Genomic DNA, 15681 nt, shown 5'->3' on the forward strand with positions numbered 1-15681 from the left:
TACAAACCTTGAAGGATTTTATAGACTCCATTATTTATTATTATTATTATTATTAATAATAATAATAATAATTTCCCCCTTCTCCCAGTTAGTGCTGCCTTATTAATTGCTTCATCTAAGCTGATCAGTAGGAGGAAGGAATAAGAGAAGGAGTGGTGGTGATGTTCTCAACCTTGGCTTCTAGCCCAGGGGGATGGTGAGAGGGGAGGAAGAGGAGGAGGAGGGAGGAAGAGGAGGAAGAGGAAGAAGAGGGGGAAGAGGAGGAAGAGGAAGAAGAGGGGGAAAAGGAGGAGGAGGAGGAGGAGGAGTTGTTTGAAGAAGCCCTGCTGGGTAGCTGAGGGCCTGGGCCTTAAGGTTGAGCCAGGGTGGGGAACCCACCATACCCAGTCTCCTGAGAGTTGAGCAGGAGGTGGGAATCAGGGAAGGGAGTGACAGTTCTGGAGAGAAGGCCAGAGTATTTAGACAGCAGGGTACACAGACTTAAGCCTGCTCCTTAACCCACCCTCCTCCTCTTCCTGCTTTGCCCAGGGCGTGACGTTCCGAGTGGAGGGTGGAGAGCTGGTGATTGCCCGTATCCTGCACGGGGGCATGGTGGCCCAGCAGGGCCTGTTGCACGTGGGCGATGTCATCAAGGAGGTGAACGGGCAGCCTGTGGGCAGTGACCCCCGGGGGCTGCAGGAGTTACTTCGAAGTGCCAGTGGGAGTGTCATCCTCAAGATCCTGCCCAGTTACCAGGAGCCCCACCTGCCTCGACAGGTGGGCATCTGGTTGGCACCTGTGCCCATCCGCCTCCCTCCCTGGACCCTGGTATCTTTCCCTCTATACCTGATTGCCCCCCCCACATTGTTGGCTGTTCTGAGGGGCACTTCATGTGGACCCTTTTCCCTTCCCCAATATGTGTGTGTCTTGGAGGTGAGGTATGATCTGTGTATGCAAGCATGCATGAATGTTCTGGCTGCAGGGGTTTGTAGGGTGTATACCCATATGTGCTCATGGCAGGAGACTAGGATCCCTGCACAGAGCCTATGCATGTAACATGTACATATTCATACTTGCACAGATATGTAGGTGGCATGGGTATGCATGCATATGCAGAGGCAAATGTGATGTAAAGAACGCTGGATTTGGAGTCAGCAGAGGACTGGGTTCAAAACCCTCCTCTGGCCCAGAGCTTCCTGGTCAGGTGACCACAGCCAGTCACCTCTCTGAGCCTCAGTTTCCTCATATGTAAAATGGAGGTAATACAAATAGTACCAACTTCATAGGGCGATTGTTGGGCATTAAATGAGATCATGAATGTAAAGCACTTTGCAAACCTGAAGCTGGCACAAAAATGTCAGTTATCTTTTACAAAATTGTATATAAGTGTGTGCATCCTTATACACCTGTGTGTATCTTTGTACATATGTGCATTCTTGTACATGCATGCACATCCATGTATACAACATATTTCTTGTATAGGCATGTGCATCCGTGTACATATGTGTGTGCCATTGCATGTATGTGAGCACTTATATACACATGTTGCAAACTTGTTATTTGGTAATTTCAGTAGTGCCCAATTCTTCATGACCTCTTTTGGAGGGTTTTTTTTTAGCAAATTTATCGGAGTGGTTTTCCATTTCCCTCTCCAGTTCATTTTACAGATAAGGAAATGGAGGCAAACAGGGTTAAGTGACTTACCCAGGATCACACAGTTAATAAGTGTCTGAGGCCAGATTTGAACTCAGGAAGAGGAGTCTTCCTGACTCTAAGTCCCAGCACTCCATCCACTGTGCCACCTACTTGCCCGTTGTATATTTGCAGATTCATGTATTTCCTTGTACATATGCATATGTGTGTGGCATATATACATATAAGCCCGAGTGGAATGTTTCTCCTTCTGGCATTAAGCATAAGCACCCAGGGCCTTCCTCTCCCATCAGATAGAAACTCTCCAGGCCTGGCTGTCTCCCAGAAGCCTGTGAGGTTAGCATCTAGAAAATGCTTTATTATAACCTAAGCCCAGTGGGCAGGAGAGGGCAGAGAATGAGGAACCCGTCTTGGTGTGGGCATCAGCCTTTCCTTCTCCCACTAGAGTGTCTAGAGGGAGATGAGGAGGAATAACCCTGCCCATAAGTGGGAGGGACAAAGCCAGAACTAATCCACTGCCCTTTGTTCTGGGCAGTGAAAGGAGCCTGGCAGTGGATGGCAGAGCAGGCAGAGACAATGACGTACCCCCTTAAAGGGGCAAGGGCTGGTGTGTATGAATGTGCCTGTCTGTGTGTACTCTCATTTCCCCCCTACCTTGTCCCTGGGACTTTAGAGGCTAGGGGGTGGCACCTTACTCAGGTCCTGGGTACCCTTGAGGTAGGGGGAGGGGCACCTATCCTTTCCTTACCATCCCACTCCTGGGTGCCCTTATTGACACTATGCCTACCATGATCCTTGATTCATACGTGCTTCTCTCCCTTCTCCACCACCCAGGTGTTTGTCAAATGCCACTTTGACTATGAGCCAGCCCGGGACAGCCTGATCCCCTGCAAGGAGGCCGGCTTACGTTTTTGTGCTGGGGACCTGCTCCAGATTGTTAACCAGGATGATGCTAACTGGTGGCAAGTGAGTGCCCTCAGGGCACTGGCCATGTCAGTGCCCCACGGAAGCCAGGCCCTCTGCCCCAGGGGTGCTTCAAATCCCCCCCTCCCCCATCAGCCCTCTGCTGGTCCACCTTAATCCAGTTGAGCAAGTGGGGTGGTACAGCTGGCAGGAAAGGAAGAAGCACAAACATCCCCTCTGAGGCTGGTCTCTTCCTGAGGGAGGATGTCAGAAGCCGGTGAGATGGGAGGGAAAGTGAAGGGGAGCAGGGGAGATACCAAAGTTCTTAAGCCTAGTGGGCATGGGTGGGTGTTTCAGGCATGCCATGTAGAGGGGGGCAGTGCTGGGCTTATCCCTAGCCAGCTGCTGGAAGAGAAGCGGAAGGCCTTTGTCAAGAGAGACCTGGAGATGACACCAACCTCAGGTAAGCACTTTTGGGGTAAGTCTTGCCAGCTTTGGGATGTGATGAGAGCACTTCCAAGTTTACCCATCTCTCCTCTCCTCATTTCCAGGGGCCCTATGTGGCAGCATCTCAGGCAAGAAGAAGAAGAGAATGATGTATCTCACTACCAAGAATGCAGGTAGGTGCCCTTATGCCTGGGCCCTGCCCATCTTTTCCTGTACCTTAGCCCCAGCGTTCTCTCCCTTGGTGCTGCATAGAAACTGTATTCTTCAGTGTTAGACCGTGTTTACCTTGCCCCTGGCCACTAACCTCAGGTCTCCCTCCTGGGCACTTCCTACCACCAGACACATGACCGCTGGACCCCTAGACACCTCCCATGGGCATTGTGTCCATCTCCCTGAATACTCCTCTGTGACCCTGCCCACTTCTTCCTTTTGCCCTGCTGTACCCATGCTGGCCTGATGGGCGGTACACTTGTCTCTATGCTCACAGAGTTCGATCGGCATGAACTTCTGATCTATGAGGAAGTGGCCCGGATGCCCCCCTTCCGCCGGAAAACCCTGGTGCTGATTGGGGCACAGGGTGTGGGGCGACGTAGCCTGAAGAACAAGCTTATTATGTGGGACCAAGACCGCTATGGCACCACTGTGCCCTGTGAGTTGACCCTGGGATGGGCGCCATACCCCAAGAAAGGCCACCAGGCTGAGAACTAGGCTCAGCTATTAGTCCCAGGGGCATTCGTTTATCTTTGTTTCTCCTTAGCACCCAGATCAGTATCTTGTGGGAAGCGGCAGTGTGGAATAGTAGGTAGAAAGCTGGACCTGACATTAGGAACACAGGTTCAAATCTCACCTTAGATACTAGCCGTGTGACCCTGGGCAAGTCGCTTAGCCTTTTTTGGGGCCTCAATTTCTTCATCTGTAAAATGAAGGGGTTGGCCTTGATTGTCTAAAGTTCCTTCTAACTCTAATTCTCTGATTTTATGAAATGTTGATTGAATTAGAGTGGGCATTGTGTTGGACAGGGGCAGCTAGGTGGTGCAGTGAATGGAGTGTTGGGCCTTAGAGTTAGGAATTCTCATCTTCCTGAGTTCAAATCTGGCCTCAGACTCTTCCTAGCTGTGTGACCCTGGGCAAGTCACTTAACCCTGTTTGCCTCAGTTTCTTCATATGTAAAGTGAGCTGGAAAAAAAATTAAATGAACTGGAGAAGGAAATGGCAAATCACTTTGGTATCTTTGCCAAGAAAACCCCAAATGGGTTCACAAAGAGTCAGATACAACTGGAAAATGACTCAATAACAAACTGTGTTTGAAGGATCTAAATCGGTCTAATCTAACCAGCGTTTAGGGCCAGCCTAGGTATACCTGCCTCCAGGGCCCTCAGTAACCCTACTTAGAAAATAGAGCCATAGAGGGAAAGTAAATGTGGAGGAACAAAGGAGAGGAGAGACAGGAGGCTGGAGCAGCTGAGAGGGAGTAGGGAGACGTCAGTGTGGATTTATGGTCACATTGATCAATGGATGGAAAGTGAGGTCATCCATTAGTGGTGGCGAGGTGGTGCAGTAGAGCTGGGCCTGGAGTCAGGAAAAACTGAGTTTAAATCTGCCCTCGGACATTTATTAGCTGTGTGACCCCTGGCAAATTGCTTAACCTCGGTCTGCTTCAGTTTTCTCACCTAGCTCAGAGGATAAAATGAGATAGTATTGGTAAAGTGCTTAAAAAAACCTAAAATCACTATGTAAATATATAATGTATATATTTATATACATAACATTTCATATAGAATACAAAATATAGAATGTAATGAGTTTTCAATTTATGATTTTATTACTTTTATTTATATGTTTATAATGATATATAATATACATTTTCTCAGTCGTGTCCAAATCTTTGTGACCCCCTTTGGGGTTGTCTTGGTAAAGATACTGGAGTATCCTTCTCCAGATCATTTTACAGATGAGGAAACTGAGGCAATCAGGGTTAAATGACTTGCCTAGAGTCACACAACTAGTAAGTGTCTGAGGCCAGATTTGAACTCAGGAAGATGTGTCTTCCTGACTCCAGGTCCAGCCCTCTATGTACCATGGCACCATCTAGCGGCACATAATAATTATATATGATACAAACAAGTTATTATTTATATATGGCATATCACATATAATATATCACGCATCTACACATAATATGTAATATATTTATATAGAATTTATATATAAGTACTAATAGTAATGTTATCATCATCATACTAGGAAGACCCGAAGTCAGATACATCTGGGACTGAATGCTACTTTGCTACATGTTATCTGTGTGACCAAGGGCCAGTCACTGCCCCTCCCTGGGCCTCAGTTTACTCATCTGTAAAATGACAGAGTTGGGGGTCCATGATCTACAAGGTCCCTTCTAGCTCTAAATCCTATGGATTTAGAAGAGGCTATGGAATGTTAGCTATCATTTTTAATTGCTGTTCTGCCTGATCGTTTGGTGAGTGAGCACCCTCTGCTGGTAAACAAGGGGTACTGCACCTTCAGGTTGGGGACTGCTGCCCACCACTGATCTAGGACTCAGGGGTAGCCTTGGAGGCTTCTGCAGCCCTGATCCAGGTGGTATACTGAGATGTGACTTTCTTAGTCCTTCCCTTCCCTTCAATCATAATAATATCGAGTATTCACTTAGCACTTTAAGGTTGGCAAAGTGCTTTTTGAACATCTCACTTTGCCCCCACAACAGGCCCCAGAGGTGGGTACTGTTATTATCACCATTTTACAAATGAGGAAACTGAGGCAGACAGTGGTTAAGTGATTTGCCAAGGTCACATAGCTAGGAAATATCTGAGGCTAGATTTGAACTCATCTTCCTCACTCCAGGCCCAGTGGATAGAGCACCAGGCTTCCTCAAGGAACTAGTGGTCTAGCTTAGGAGACAAGACAGTCTCCAGACAGAAAGGACCTCAGAAGTCATCTAACCCCTGTGTGTTTCTATATCTCCAGAGACAGAGCTTCACTCTCTGGGAAGTTTTTTTTTCCTGATATTGACCCAAACCTATCCCCTTATAACTTCTACCCTTGGGCCCTTCTGAGGGCAAGCAGACTAAGTCTATTCGCTCTTCCATGTGCTATCTTCAGATATTTAAAGATAGCTCTCATGTCTTCCCTAAGTCTTCCCTTGTCCAAATTAAACACCTGTACTTCCTAATCAGCAGTCTTCTCAACATCCACATTGATCTCAGAACACAGTGTCGCTCCTAAAATGAGCTGAATAAATATTCTAAATGGGATCTGGCCAGGATGAAGGAGCTAGGACCTTCCTTGTTTGAGATGCTATACTTTTGTTAATGCAAATGAAGTTCATGTTTGGGACAAGGTCTGGACCTGTGATTTTATTGATTGGGTTAGCTAGTTGTGTGACCCTAGGAAAGTTATTTAATCTCTCTGTGCTTTAGGTTCTCATCTGTAAAATGAATCGGTTGGATTTGATGGCCTCTGACCTCCCTTTCAGCTCTAATTGTCTGATACGAAATGCTGATTGAATTGAACACTGAAGTGGACACTGTTTCTAAGAGATTCAGTTCAATCCAATCTTTTTTCTTTCTTTTTTTTTCCCTTGGGGAAAAAATCCACTGCGCCACTTAGCAGCCCTAGTTCAATCCAATCTAACCAGTATTTAGGGGCAGCCTAGGTATTCCTTAGGAGCAAAGTGGGTAGAGCACCCAGCCAGGAGTCAGGAAAACCTGAGTTCAAATTTAGCCTCAGACACTTCCTAAGTCATGTGACCCTGGGCAAGTCACTTAACTCTCTTTGCCTGAGTTTCCTCATGGCAAACCACTACAGTATCTTTGACAAGAAAACCTCAAATGGGGCCATGAAGAGTCAGAAATGACTGAACAACAACAAGGTATTACTCCCTCTGCGATCCTGAGCAACCCTAGTTAGAGAGTGGGGACCATAGAGGGATTATACTACCAATGCAGGTTGGGCCTTCCCCATTTTGCAGATGGGGAAACTGAGGCTGAGAGTAGTTAAGTGACTTGTTTAGGGTTACACAGCTAGTAAGTGTCTGAGGCAGGATTTGAACTCAGGTCTTCCCAATCCCAAGCTCAGCATCCCATCTAGCTGCTTCAGTATATGTTCATGCATGTTTCTCACTCTCCCTGCCTGCCAGACACATCTCGTCGGCCTAAGGACACTGAGCGGGAAGGCCAGGGCTATAGCTTTGTGACGCGGGCAGAGATGGAGGCTGACATCCGTGCTGGCCGCTACCTGGAGCATGGGGAATATGAAGGGAACCTGTATGGCACGCGAATCGATTCCATCCGAAATGTGCTCAGTGCTGGCAAGGTGTGCGTGTTGGATGTCAATCCGCAGGTAAGCCAACACCTGCCCTCCACTCCAGGCTAGCCACCTCCCTGACTGCAGGCCACATCCCAATCCCCAAACGGGTCCTTCCTAATCACAGGCAGAAGCCCAATCCTCAAGGGCCCTCTCTGACCCTATATAACACCATATTGTCCACCATAGAGCCTTTTCTCAACCTTAGGTAACACCTTATCCCCTGGGGACTCTCTCTAACTCTACATAATACTGCCATCCCTGGAGACCCTAGGTTTGAATTACAGCCTGACTACTTTCCTGCCTCTATGACCTTAGGTAAATCACTTAGTACCTCTGAGCCTCAGTTTCCTAATCTGTAAAATGAGAAAATTGGACTAGATACTTCTAAGGTCTTTTCTTCCTTAAACCTACAATTCTATGTATGATTGTGCTCAGTGTATGATCTATGACCCACCTTCCCTTTCTATTACCAACCCTAGGTCATCCTCCCCCATTCCCTTAACCCTTTCCCATGACTCTTCCTCTCTTACCTTCTTTTCCTAATGGATACTCAGAGATACCTACATCTCCTTTTCCTGGGAGCAAACTCTGCTCTGACTTCATACACTTTTTTTTGTTGAGGCAATCGGGGTTAAGTGACTTGCCCAGGGTCACACAGCTAGTTAAGTGTCTGAGGCTGGATTTAAACCTAGGTCCTCCTGACTCCAAGGCTGGTGCTTTGTCCACTGCATCTGATTCCATTTGCTTTTAATGCTTTTCTTGACCATAGGCAATACCCCATCCTTCAGGGAACTTCTATAACCTTATAGAACACCCTCCGCCCATCCCTAGAAATCCTCATTTGAAGCCCTTGTCTGCTCTCTCTTTACCAAGGCAGCTGAAGGTCATTCATATTTCATCTGAACTCTGGAGTAGGAAGGTGCTATAGAGATCCCCCTGGAGTGAGAGATATGATATTAGGGAGGGAAATAAAGATTAAGGAGATAATGCTGAATATACCCCCCTATCTCCTCAGGCAGTGAAGGTGCTAAGAACTGCTGAGTTTGTCCCATACGTGGTTTTCATTGAGGCCCCTGACTTTGAGACCCTGCGTGCCATGAACCGGGCTGCCCTGGAGAGTGGGGTGGCTACCAAGCAACTCACGGTGAGGGGGAGCTAGAAGGGAAGGGATGAGTACAGGGTGGGGAAGAAACAAGTGTAAGGTTGGGATAGATGGGCTGGCCCAATGGGAGGGGTGCAAGAAGTACTCAGGGTACAGTGGGAAATAGGGATACAGTGACTAGTGGGGAGGCTGGGCAGCAGATCAGGGGTGCCCAAGGAAGTCTGGGCAGATGTTCATCCTTTCCATCATTCATCAAATATTCATTAAACAGAAGCTCCATGGTTGGCCCAGTGGGGGCATAATAAATAGGTGAATTAAACTCAATTCCTGCCTCCCAGGATATTATATGAGATATATACATAAACTAATATAATACAAGACAGTGTGATAAGAGATATAGGAACCATAAGAATTCAGAACAGGGAGAGATTCCCTCTTGGTCTAGGAGATCAGCAAAGTCTTCATGGTGGAAGTGGCATTTGAATGAGTCCTTGTAGGATGGTCAGGCTTTGACAGATGGAGATAGAAGGAGAACATACTAGTCAGAGGTAGGTTGGGGTTGGATCAGACTTGAGTGTGAGGCTGAGGAGTTTAAACTTTATTAGAGAGGCATGGGCAGTTGCTGAAAATTGTCAGGTAGGGAGTAACAGGATAAAATGGAGCCTTAGAAAGATTGCTTTGGCATCTGGGTGAAGAATGGATTGGAGCCCAGTTAGAAGACAATTATAAAGGTCAAGGTGACACATGATGAAGGCCTGAACTAGAGTAATGACTTTGGGAGTGTGGTGGAGGAGACATATTTGATACTGGGGAGATAAAATTAACAAGACTTGGTGATGGATTTAACATGAAGAACAAAAGAGAAGGGGCCAACAGCTACTCACATGTTCTCAGCCTGAATAACTTGGAGGATGGTGATGCCATTGCCAACATTAGAGAAATCAGGAAGAGGAATGGATTAAGCGGAGTAGATGATGGATGCAGTTTTGTATATGTGAAATTTGAAGTGTTAGTTGGAAAACTGGGTGGAGCTGACAAATGACAAGGGAGAGGAATAGGAAGGAAGAAAGGGAAGGAGGAAGGAAGGCAGGAGGGAAGGCAGGAGGGAAGAAAAAAAGGAAGGAGAGAAAGGAAGAAAAAGGAGGGAGGGAGGAAAGGAAGGAAAGGAGGAAGAGAGGGAAGAAAGGATGAGAGGGAGTAAAGGAAGAAAGGAAGGAAAGGAGGGAGGGAAGGAAGGAAGGAGAGAAAGGAAGAAAAAGGAGGGAGGGAGAAAGGAAGGAAAGGAGGAAGAGAGGGAAGAAAGGAAGGAAAAGGAGGAGGGAGGAAAGAAAGGATGAGAGGGAGTAAAGGAAGAAAGGAAGGAAAGGAGGGAGGGAAGGAAGGAAGGAAGGAAAGGAAGGAGAGAGGGAAGAAATGAAGAAAAAGAGGGAGGGAGGGAAGAAAAGATGGGAGGGAGGGAAGCAAGCAAGGAAGAGAGAAGGAAGGATGGGAGGGTGAGAATAAGGGAGGAAAGGAAGGAAGAAAGGAAGAAAAGCAAAAGAGGGAAGAAAGGAAGGAAAAGAGGTAGGGAAGGAAGAAAGAATGGGAGGGAAGAAAGAAAGGAAGGAAAGGAGGGAGGGAAGGAAGGAAGAAAGGAAGGAAAGGAGGGAGGGAGGGAAGAAAGGAAGGAGAGAGGGAAGAAAGAAGGAAAGGAAAGAATTGGGGAAGGAATTAGGGAAGGAAAGCAGAAAAGCATTTATTAGGCATCTGCTATGTTCTAGGCACTGTGCTAAGCACTTCACAAATATTGTCTCACTGTATCCTCATAATACCTTGGGAGATAGTTGCTATTATCCCCCTTTTGTAGCTGAGGAAACTGAGGCAGACTGAGGTTAAGTGACTTACTCAGAATCACCAGAAGAAAGGTTAAAATCAGTTCCAGATGCAGAGAGGTGAAGGAGAAAAGGTTATTGGATTTGTCTGTTGATCGTTTTTGACCTTGGAGGGAGCAGTAGCGGTAGGGTGGCGAGGACAGAAATCAGTAGTAAGGGGCTGGGTCATGAATTTGTAAGTGAGGAAGAAGTGAAGGAAATGAGTACAGAGTATTTTCTTGAGAAGTTTAGCAGCGAAAGAGAGATAAAAAGTGAAAGGGCCTTTTAAGATGTATCCAAGGGACAAGAACAACTTTTTTTTCTTCAGACAGGGAATGCTGAGCATGTTTGGGGGCCCAGGGGAAGAAACCAGTACAGGAGAAGTGATTGAAGATGCAAGGAATGGGGTTAAAAAATGAAGCAAGGTCTAGTGGGAGATGGGCAGAACTAGGCTGGAGGGCACAGGTGGCAGGGTTAGCATTGGCAAGAAGGGACATTTCTTCCCCAGGAGAGATGAGGAGAAGGAAATGAGAAGCAGAGACAAGATGGGACAGGTTCCCCAGTCCTGGATCTCTGTAAAGTAGGAGGAAACAAGGATGCCTTCTTAGAGCGTAGGAGACAGGGAATTTAAGTGGAACTGGGAATTTATAGTTGGTAGAAAAGTCTTGGACCCACCCCTGTAGAGAATGCAGTAGAGAGTCAATAAGGAATTAATGAAAACCTTACTGAGCAGAAAGAAGCCCATTTAAGCTAAAGAGCTGTGTTGGCCACTGTCAGCTTGCTTTGGGGCCTATATAAACGCTGGGTGGCAGAGTGGATACAGTGCCAGGGCCTGGAGTCAGGAAGATTCATGAGTTCAAATCTGCCTTCAGACACTAATTAGCTGTGTGACCCTGGGCAAGTCACTTAACCCTGTAAAATGAGTTGGAGAAGGAAATTGCAAACCACTCCAGTATTTTTGCCAAGAAAACCCCAAATTGGGCCACAAAGAGTCAGACATAACTAAAAAATAACTGAATAACAACAAGAATAAATAGAGAGGAGGCCAGTTTGGCAAGATCATAGAGTATGTAAAACGACTAATGTGTAATCAACTTGGAAAAAATGGATTGGAGCCTAGTTGTAAAGGGCTTAAATGCCATGCAGAGGAGTTTCTATTTGATCCTGGAAAAAAAGGGAGTCATTCGACCTTATCAAGTAGGAGAATGACATGGTCAGACCTGTACTTTAGGTAGCTGAGTGAAGGGTAGATTGGAAGAGAGAGACTTGAGGCAGGGAGAACAATTAGGAGGCTATTACAATAATCCAAGTGACAGGTGGTGAGGACCTGCACTCAGTGGCCTTATGAGCAGAGAGAACAGATGGATGCAAGAGACATGGGAAGTAGAAGAGACTGTGAGGGGACAGGTAGAGAGAAGTTCTGAGGATGATGCCAAGGGGTGGATCAGGTGCAGAGGAGCACAAAGAGAAAGTGAGCTGTGTTTTGGACATGTTGGGTTTGAGATGCCAGTGTGACATCCAGTTTGAAATATCCACTAGGCAGTAGGAGATGTGGGACTGGAGCTCTATTAAAATAGTGGGGATCGATCTATCAATCTATCTATCTATCTATCTATCTATCTATCTATCTATCTATCTATCTATCTATCCATCTACAATACATCCAGGGAATCTCTCTCTCTCTCTCTCTCTCTCTCTCTCTCTCTCTCTCTCTCTCTGTCTGTCTCTGTCTCCCCCTCCTTCTCTCCCCTAAGAACCATCTACAAAGAGATGAAATTTAAATCCATGAAACTGATGAGGTCACCAGCAGAGAGAGTGTAAAGAGAGAAGAGGTGGTTGGACTAGCTGATCTTCCAGGTTCCTCCATGACCCTTTTGGGACCCAAAGCTAGGCTTCCCCAGATATTGGATATTGTCCATAAGAGTAATGAGCAGCTTTGTCGGGGTTGGTGGGAGGAGAGGTGCAGGAGGCAGATGGTGCTGCTGGTCTGGAGTGCTCAGAATGTGGGAAGGGGGTCATCAGAGGGAAGTCTTCCCATATTCCCTCATCACAAGCCTTGCAGGGGTCCCTCTGGTCCCTCTCCCAAGGCCTGGCTTTCTCCCTCTCCATTCCTAGCCTGCCCAGGAGCAGCAATGAGTGAGAGAAAAGCTCCAAGTTCAACTTGTGGGAGAGCAGGGGAGGAAAGGAAAGGCAAGGATGGATGTGATTGAGAGAGAGAGGGAAGGAAGAGAGGGACAGGATTAGGGAGAAGAGCCTTCTCTGGCTAAAGAGCTCCCCCTCCCCCTTGATTCTATCCCAGCCCAGTCTCCCAGTCCAGCTTTGCCCCCAATCTTCAGGCTTTCTTCTACTGGTGGGTACAGGGGTGATGTCTGGCAGCAAAGTCTTGGGTCCCCTGGGGGCACTATCATATTGGGGAGGACACTTCATAGGCACATATAAGTGGGTGCTCTTGGGGTTGCCATGATACCTGAGGCTGGTGTTTGTGGGCCTAGATGGCATGAGAAGGCGAGTCAGTCTGTTAGGGTATGAGATGGGGTTTGCTTGGCATAGGTTGAATTCATGTGGCAGAAAGAGCTCTGGATTTGGAACAGGAAGAGCTCGGTTTGAGTCCTAACTCACATACTTGCTAGCTATGTGATCTTGACCCAAACCCTGAACTTCCCTGAATCCTCACTTGTCTCATCTGTAAAATAGGGCTAATGATAGAGCCTACCTCACAAGGTTGTTGTGAGGCTTAAATGAGATCATGTGTGGAGTGTTTTGGGCTATATAATGAGTTATGATGCCTATGGTGATTACTTAGTGGGCCTAAGTAGGAATGCCCCTGCCCTGGAGCCCAGCTGCCCTCAGCACAGGGAGTTGGTGGTCACTTTGGTTGGCACCAGAGGGGAAAGAATCATCACACCAGCTGTCCTGTGGCTTTCTCTCACAGGTCACCAAAGGGGAATAATGGGGGGAGGGTGGTTTCTCATTCAGGGGAGGGAAGGCGAATGGGAAGGGAGCACCTGACTCAGTGGATTCCCTGCAGGAGGCAGACTTGAAGCGGACAGTTGAAGAGAGCAGCCGGATCCAGAGAGGGTACGGCCACTACTTTGACCTCACTCTGGTCAATGACAACCTCGAGAGAACCTTCCGAGAGCTTCAGACGGCGATGGAGAAGCTGCGGACAGAACCCCAGTGGGTGCCTGTCAGCTGGGTATACTAACCCTGCCACCCACCTCTGACACAGGGATCCACATCCCCATTCCATAATCCTTAGTCACTCAGACCTCATCCTCTGCCAGGAGGTGTCCTTGGGCATCTTCTGCAGAGGTTCCCATGTCCCTTAGCCCAGCTCCCTCAGGAAGCTGTGTCCACTCCTTGGGATAAAATGCCAGGTGGGCAAGGAAAGCTAGCATCAGCTCTGCAGAAAACACTGTCAGGGTGAGGTATGCTCATGGGGCACCTCAGTGCCCAGGTGCTGCCCACTTTTCCCATGCCTGTTAGCTATCAGCTTAGCTGGTGCCCTCTCCACACCTCTCTATGGGACCAAACTGTGTTTAGGAGGGTGGGGGAAGGGGAGAAGCCCCCTGAGGTGCCCATCAGTCCATAAATGAGAAAAGCTGACACTTGGGTGAGCACCAAGGTCCCCTGCCGCCACTTTATTTAGTCACCTTTTCTCCTCAGGGTTAGCATAGATCTACCCCACCCCAGTGCCCTTCCTACTGACTTAGTCACTTGATCCTGGGATCCAGGGATGGGAGAGTTATTATGTCACCATTTAAATGAGCTGGCCATTTGGTCCAGACCCATCTAGGAGCTAGTTCTGCCTGGTGCTACCCCCAAAGCCTGGGGAAGATTGAAGCACACGAAGGGCCCATGGTGGGAAATGGGCACCATCCTCCTTCTGGACATTCCTGGAGAACAGAATGGAATCTGTATTGGGAAAGATTCCCAGGGCTTAACCTTTCTCCCCATCTCCCCTGCCCTCTCCCAAGTACACAGCAACTCACTGCCGAAGACTCCCCTACTATATCTTCCAGACCCCTCAACACTGTTCTTCCCCAGCCTCACCTGGGAGGTATTGGGATGGGCAGGAAGACCTTGGCCTTGAGAAAGGAAGCTAGACCTCCTATATCGTTTCTGTCGAAGATCTCTATGAACTTGGAAAACTGAGAGGGGCTAGTCAGCCTCATAATCTAGGCCCAGTATTCCTTGTGGTCTCACCAAGGGCTTAACCCCTCCAGGCAATCTGGGACCTGCTTTTTTCCAGCTGACAGGGCCTGGCTCTGGGAGTCCTACTAGGAGGGTGGAGATAGGAGGCCTGAGTGACCTGGAGAGAGTGGGATGGAGAAGGCTAAGTGGGAATGAAGCAAGAAGAATGGAGCTTCTTCCATCCATATCACACTGATCATTGTATGTGAGACCTATGTGTGGGCCTCTCTTTCAGGGAGGAATGGGTTATTCGGCTCCAGAGGAGAAATTTTGGAGTCTGTAATAGGATTGGAGTGGGTGGTCCCTACTTCTCCTTTATATTGTGAAGGTCCTTCTCCTTAAACTAGGGAGAAATCCCACATTCCAGAGTCTTAGAAATTGTCAGATTTTTATCTCCCAACCCCTATTTCTGTGCCCCATCCTCCAAATATGTGAGGGCTCACCATGACCCCTTAATTTAGGAGTTTGGAGTAGTACAGAGGTCAACTTTGTAAAATAGAATTCCCCTTTAAGAAGAGAATGCTGTCTTAGAATTCCCAGGGTCATTTCATCTATTTCCCTGCTTTCCCATAGGATAGCCCTCTCATCCCACAGGAATCAATAGGAAACCTTGCAAGGAAGGAAAAACAAACAAAACACAACAAAACTAGCCTCTCCCTGGTGTCTGTGTTCGAGGCTTCAGTTCTTATCCCAATCTACATCCTTACCCTAACTTGAGGACCTACCTAGTCCTTCTGTGTGTTTAACCTCATCTTTCTTGCTGCAATGTCAGCTCAAGCTGGCTCCTGCACCACTGTGCCCCACCCTACCCCACTGTATTGGGGAGGGAGGGATGTCCCTTTCCAGGAGGCCCAGGAAACTAGTGTTCCCTAATTCCTTCTGAGTGCCCCTTCTTGCTTAGGACCCTGGGAGGGCCAGTGGTTCATTAGCATATTCCTGAGAGGGGGAGGAGAAATATATAAGAGAATTAAGTAAAAAGAGAATAAACAGACTTATTTATTACAAATGGTAGAAATAAATTCATTAATATGTAAATATTGCATGCATAACATAGGCAGATGAAATGTAGAGGGCCCCCCAGCAGCTCTCCTAGCTGTTTTCTTCTCTGCATCTCATTTGTAAAGATCTGCATACACTATGTGTACATTTTTTTCCTTTGTGGGATTTTTTTTTTGCCCTCTAATTTTCTCCCATCATCCCCAGCTGTCTTCTGGTCTAGCCTGCAGAGCC

At 47.4% G+C, this 15681-nt stretch overlaps 1 protein-coding gene across 2 annotated transcripts in view; it reads left to right on the plus strand.

Moving 5' to 3' along the window:
- MPP2 (MAGUK p55 scaffold protein 2) overlaps nt 1–15457 on the plus strand; it is a 37181-nt gene extending 21724 nt beyond the window's left edge. For both annotated transcript variants that reach the window (XM_020997719.2, XM_020997721.2), the window contains exons 6-13: nt 529–756; nt 2467–2598; nt 2893–2998; nt 3087–3155; nt 3470–3631; nt 7136–7338; nt 8321–8449; nt 13286–15457. In XM_020997719.2, coding sequence (XP_020853378.1) covers nt 529–756; nt 2467–2598; nt 2893–2998; nt 3087–3155; nt 3470–3631; nt 7136–7338; nt 8321–8449; nt 13286–13462 — 1206 coding nt within the window. In that variant the 3' untranslated portion in view covers nt 13463–15457. The remainder of the gene's footprint in view (nt 1–528; nt 757–2466; nt 2599–2892; nt 2999–3086; nt 3156–3469; nt 3632–7135; nt 7339–8320; nt 8450–13285) is intronic.
- The last annotated feature ends 224 nt before the right edge of the window (nt 15458–15681 follow it).

The sequence above is a fragment of the Phascolarctos cinereus genome, unplaced genomic scaffold (genome assembly GCF_003287225.1).
Source record: "Phascolarctos cinereus isolate Bilbo 61053 unplaced genomic scaffold, phaCin_HiC Scaffold_5;HRSCAF=322, whole genome shotgun sequence".
NCBI classification, from domain to species: Eukaryota; Metazoa; Chordata; class Mammalia; order Diprotodontia; family Phascolarctidae; genus Phascolarctos; species Phascolarctos cinereus.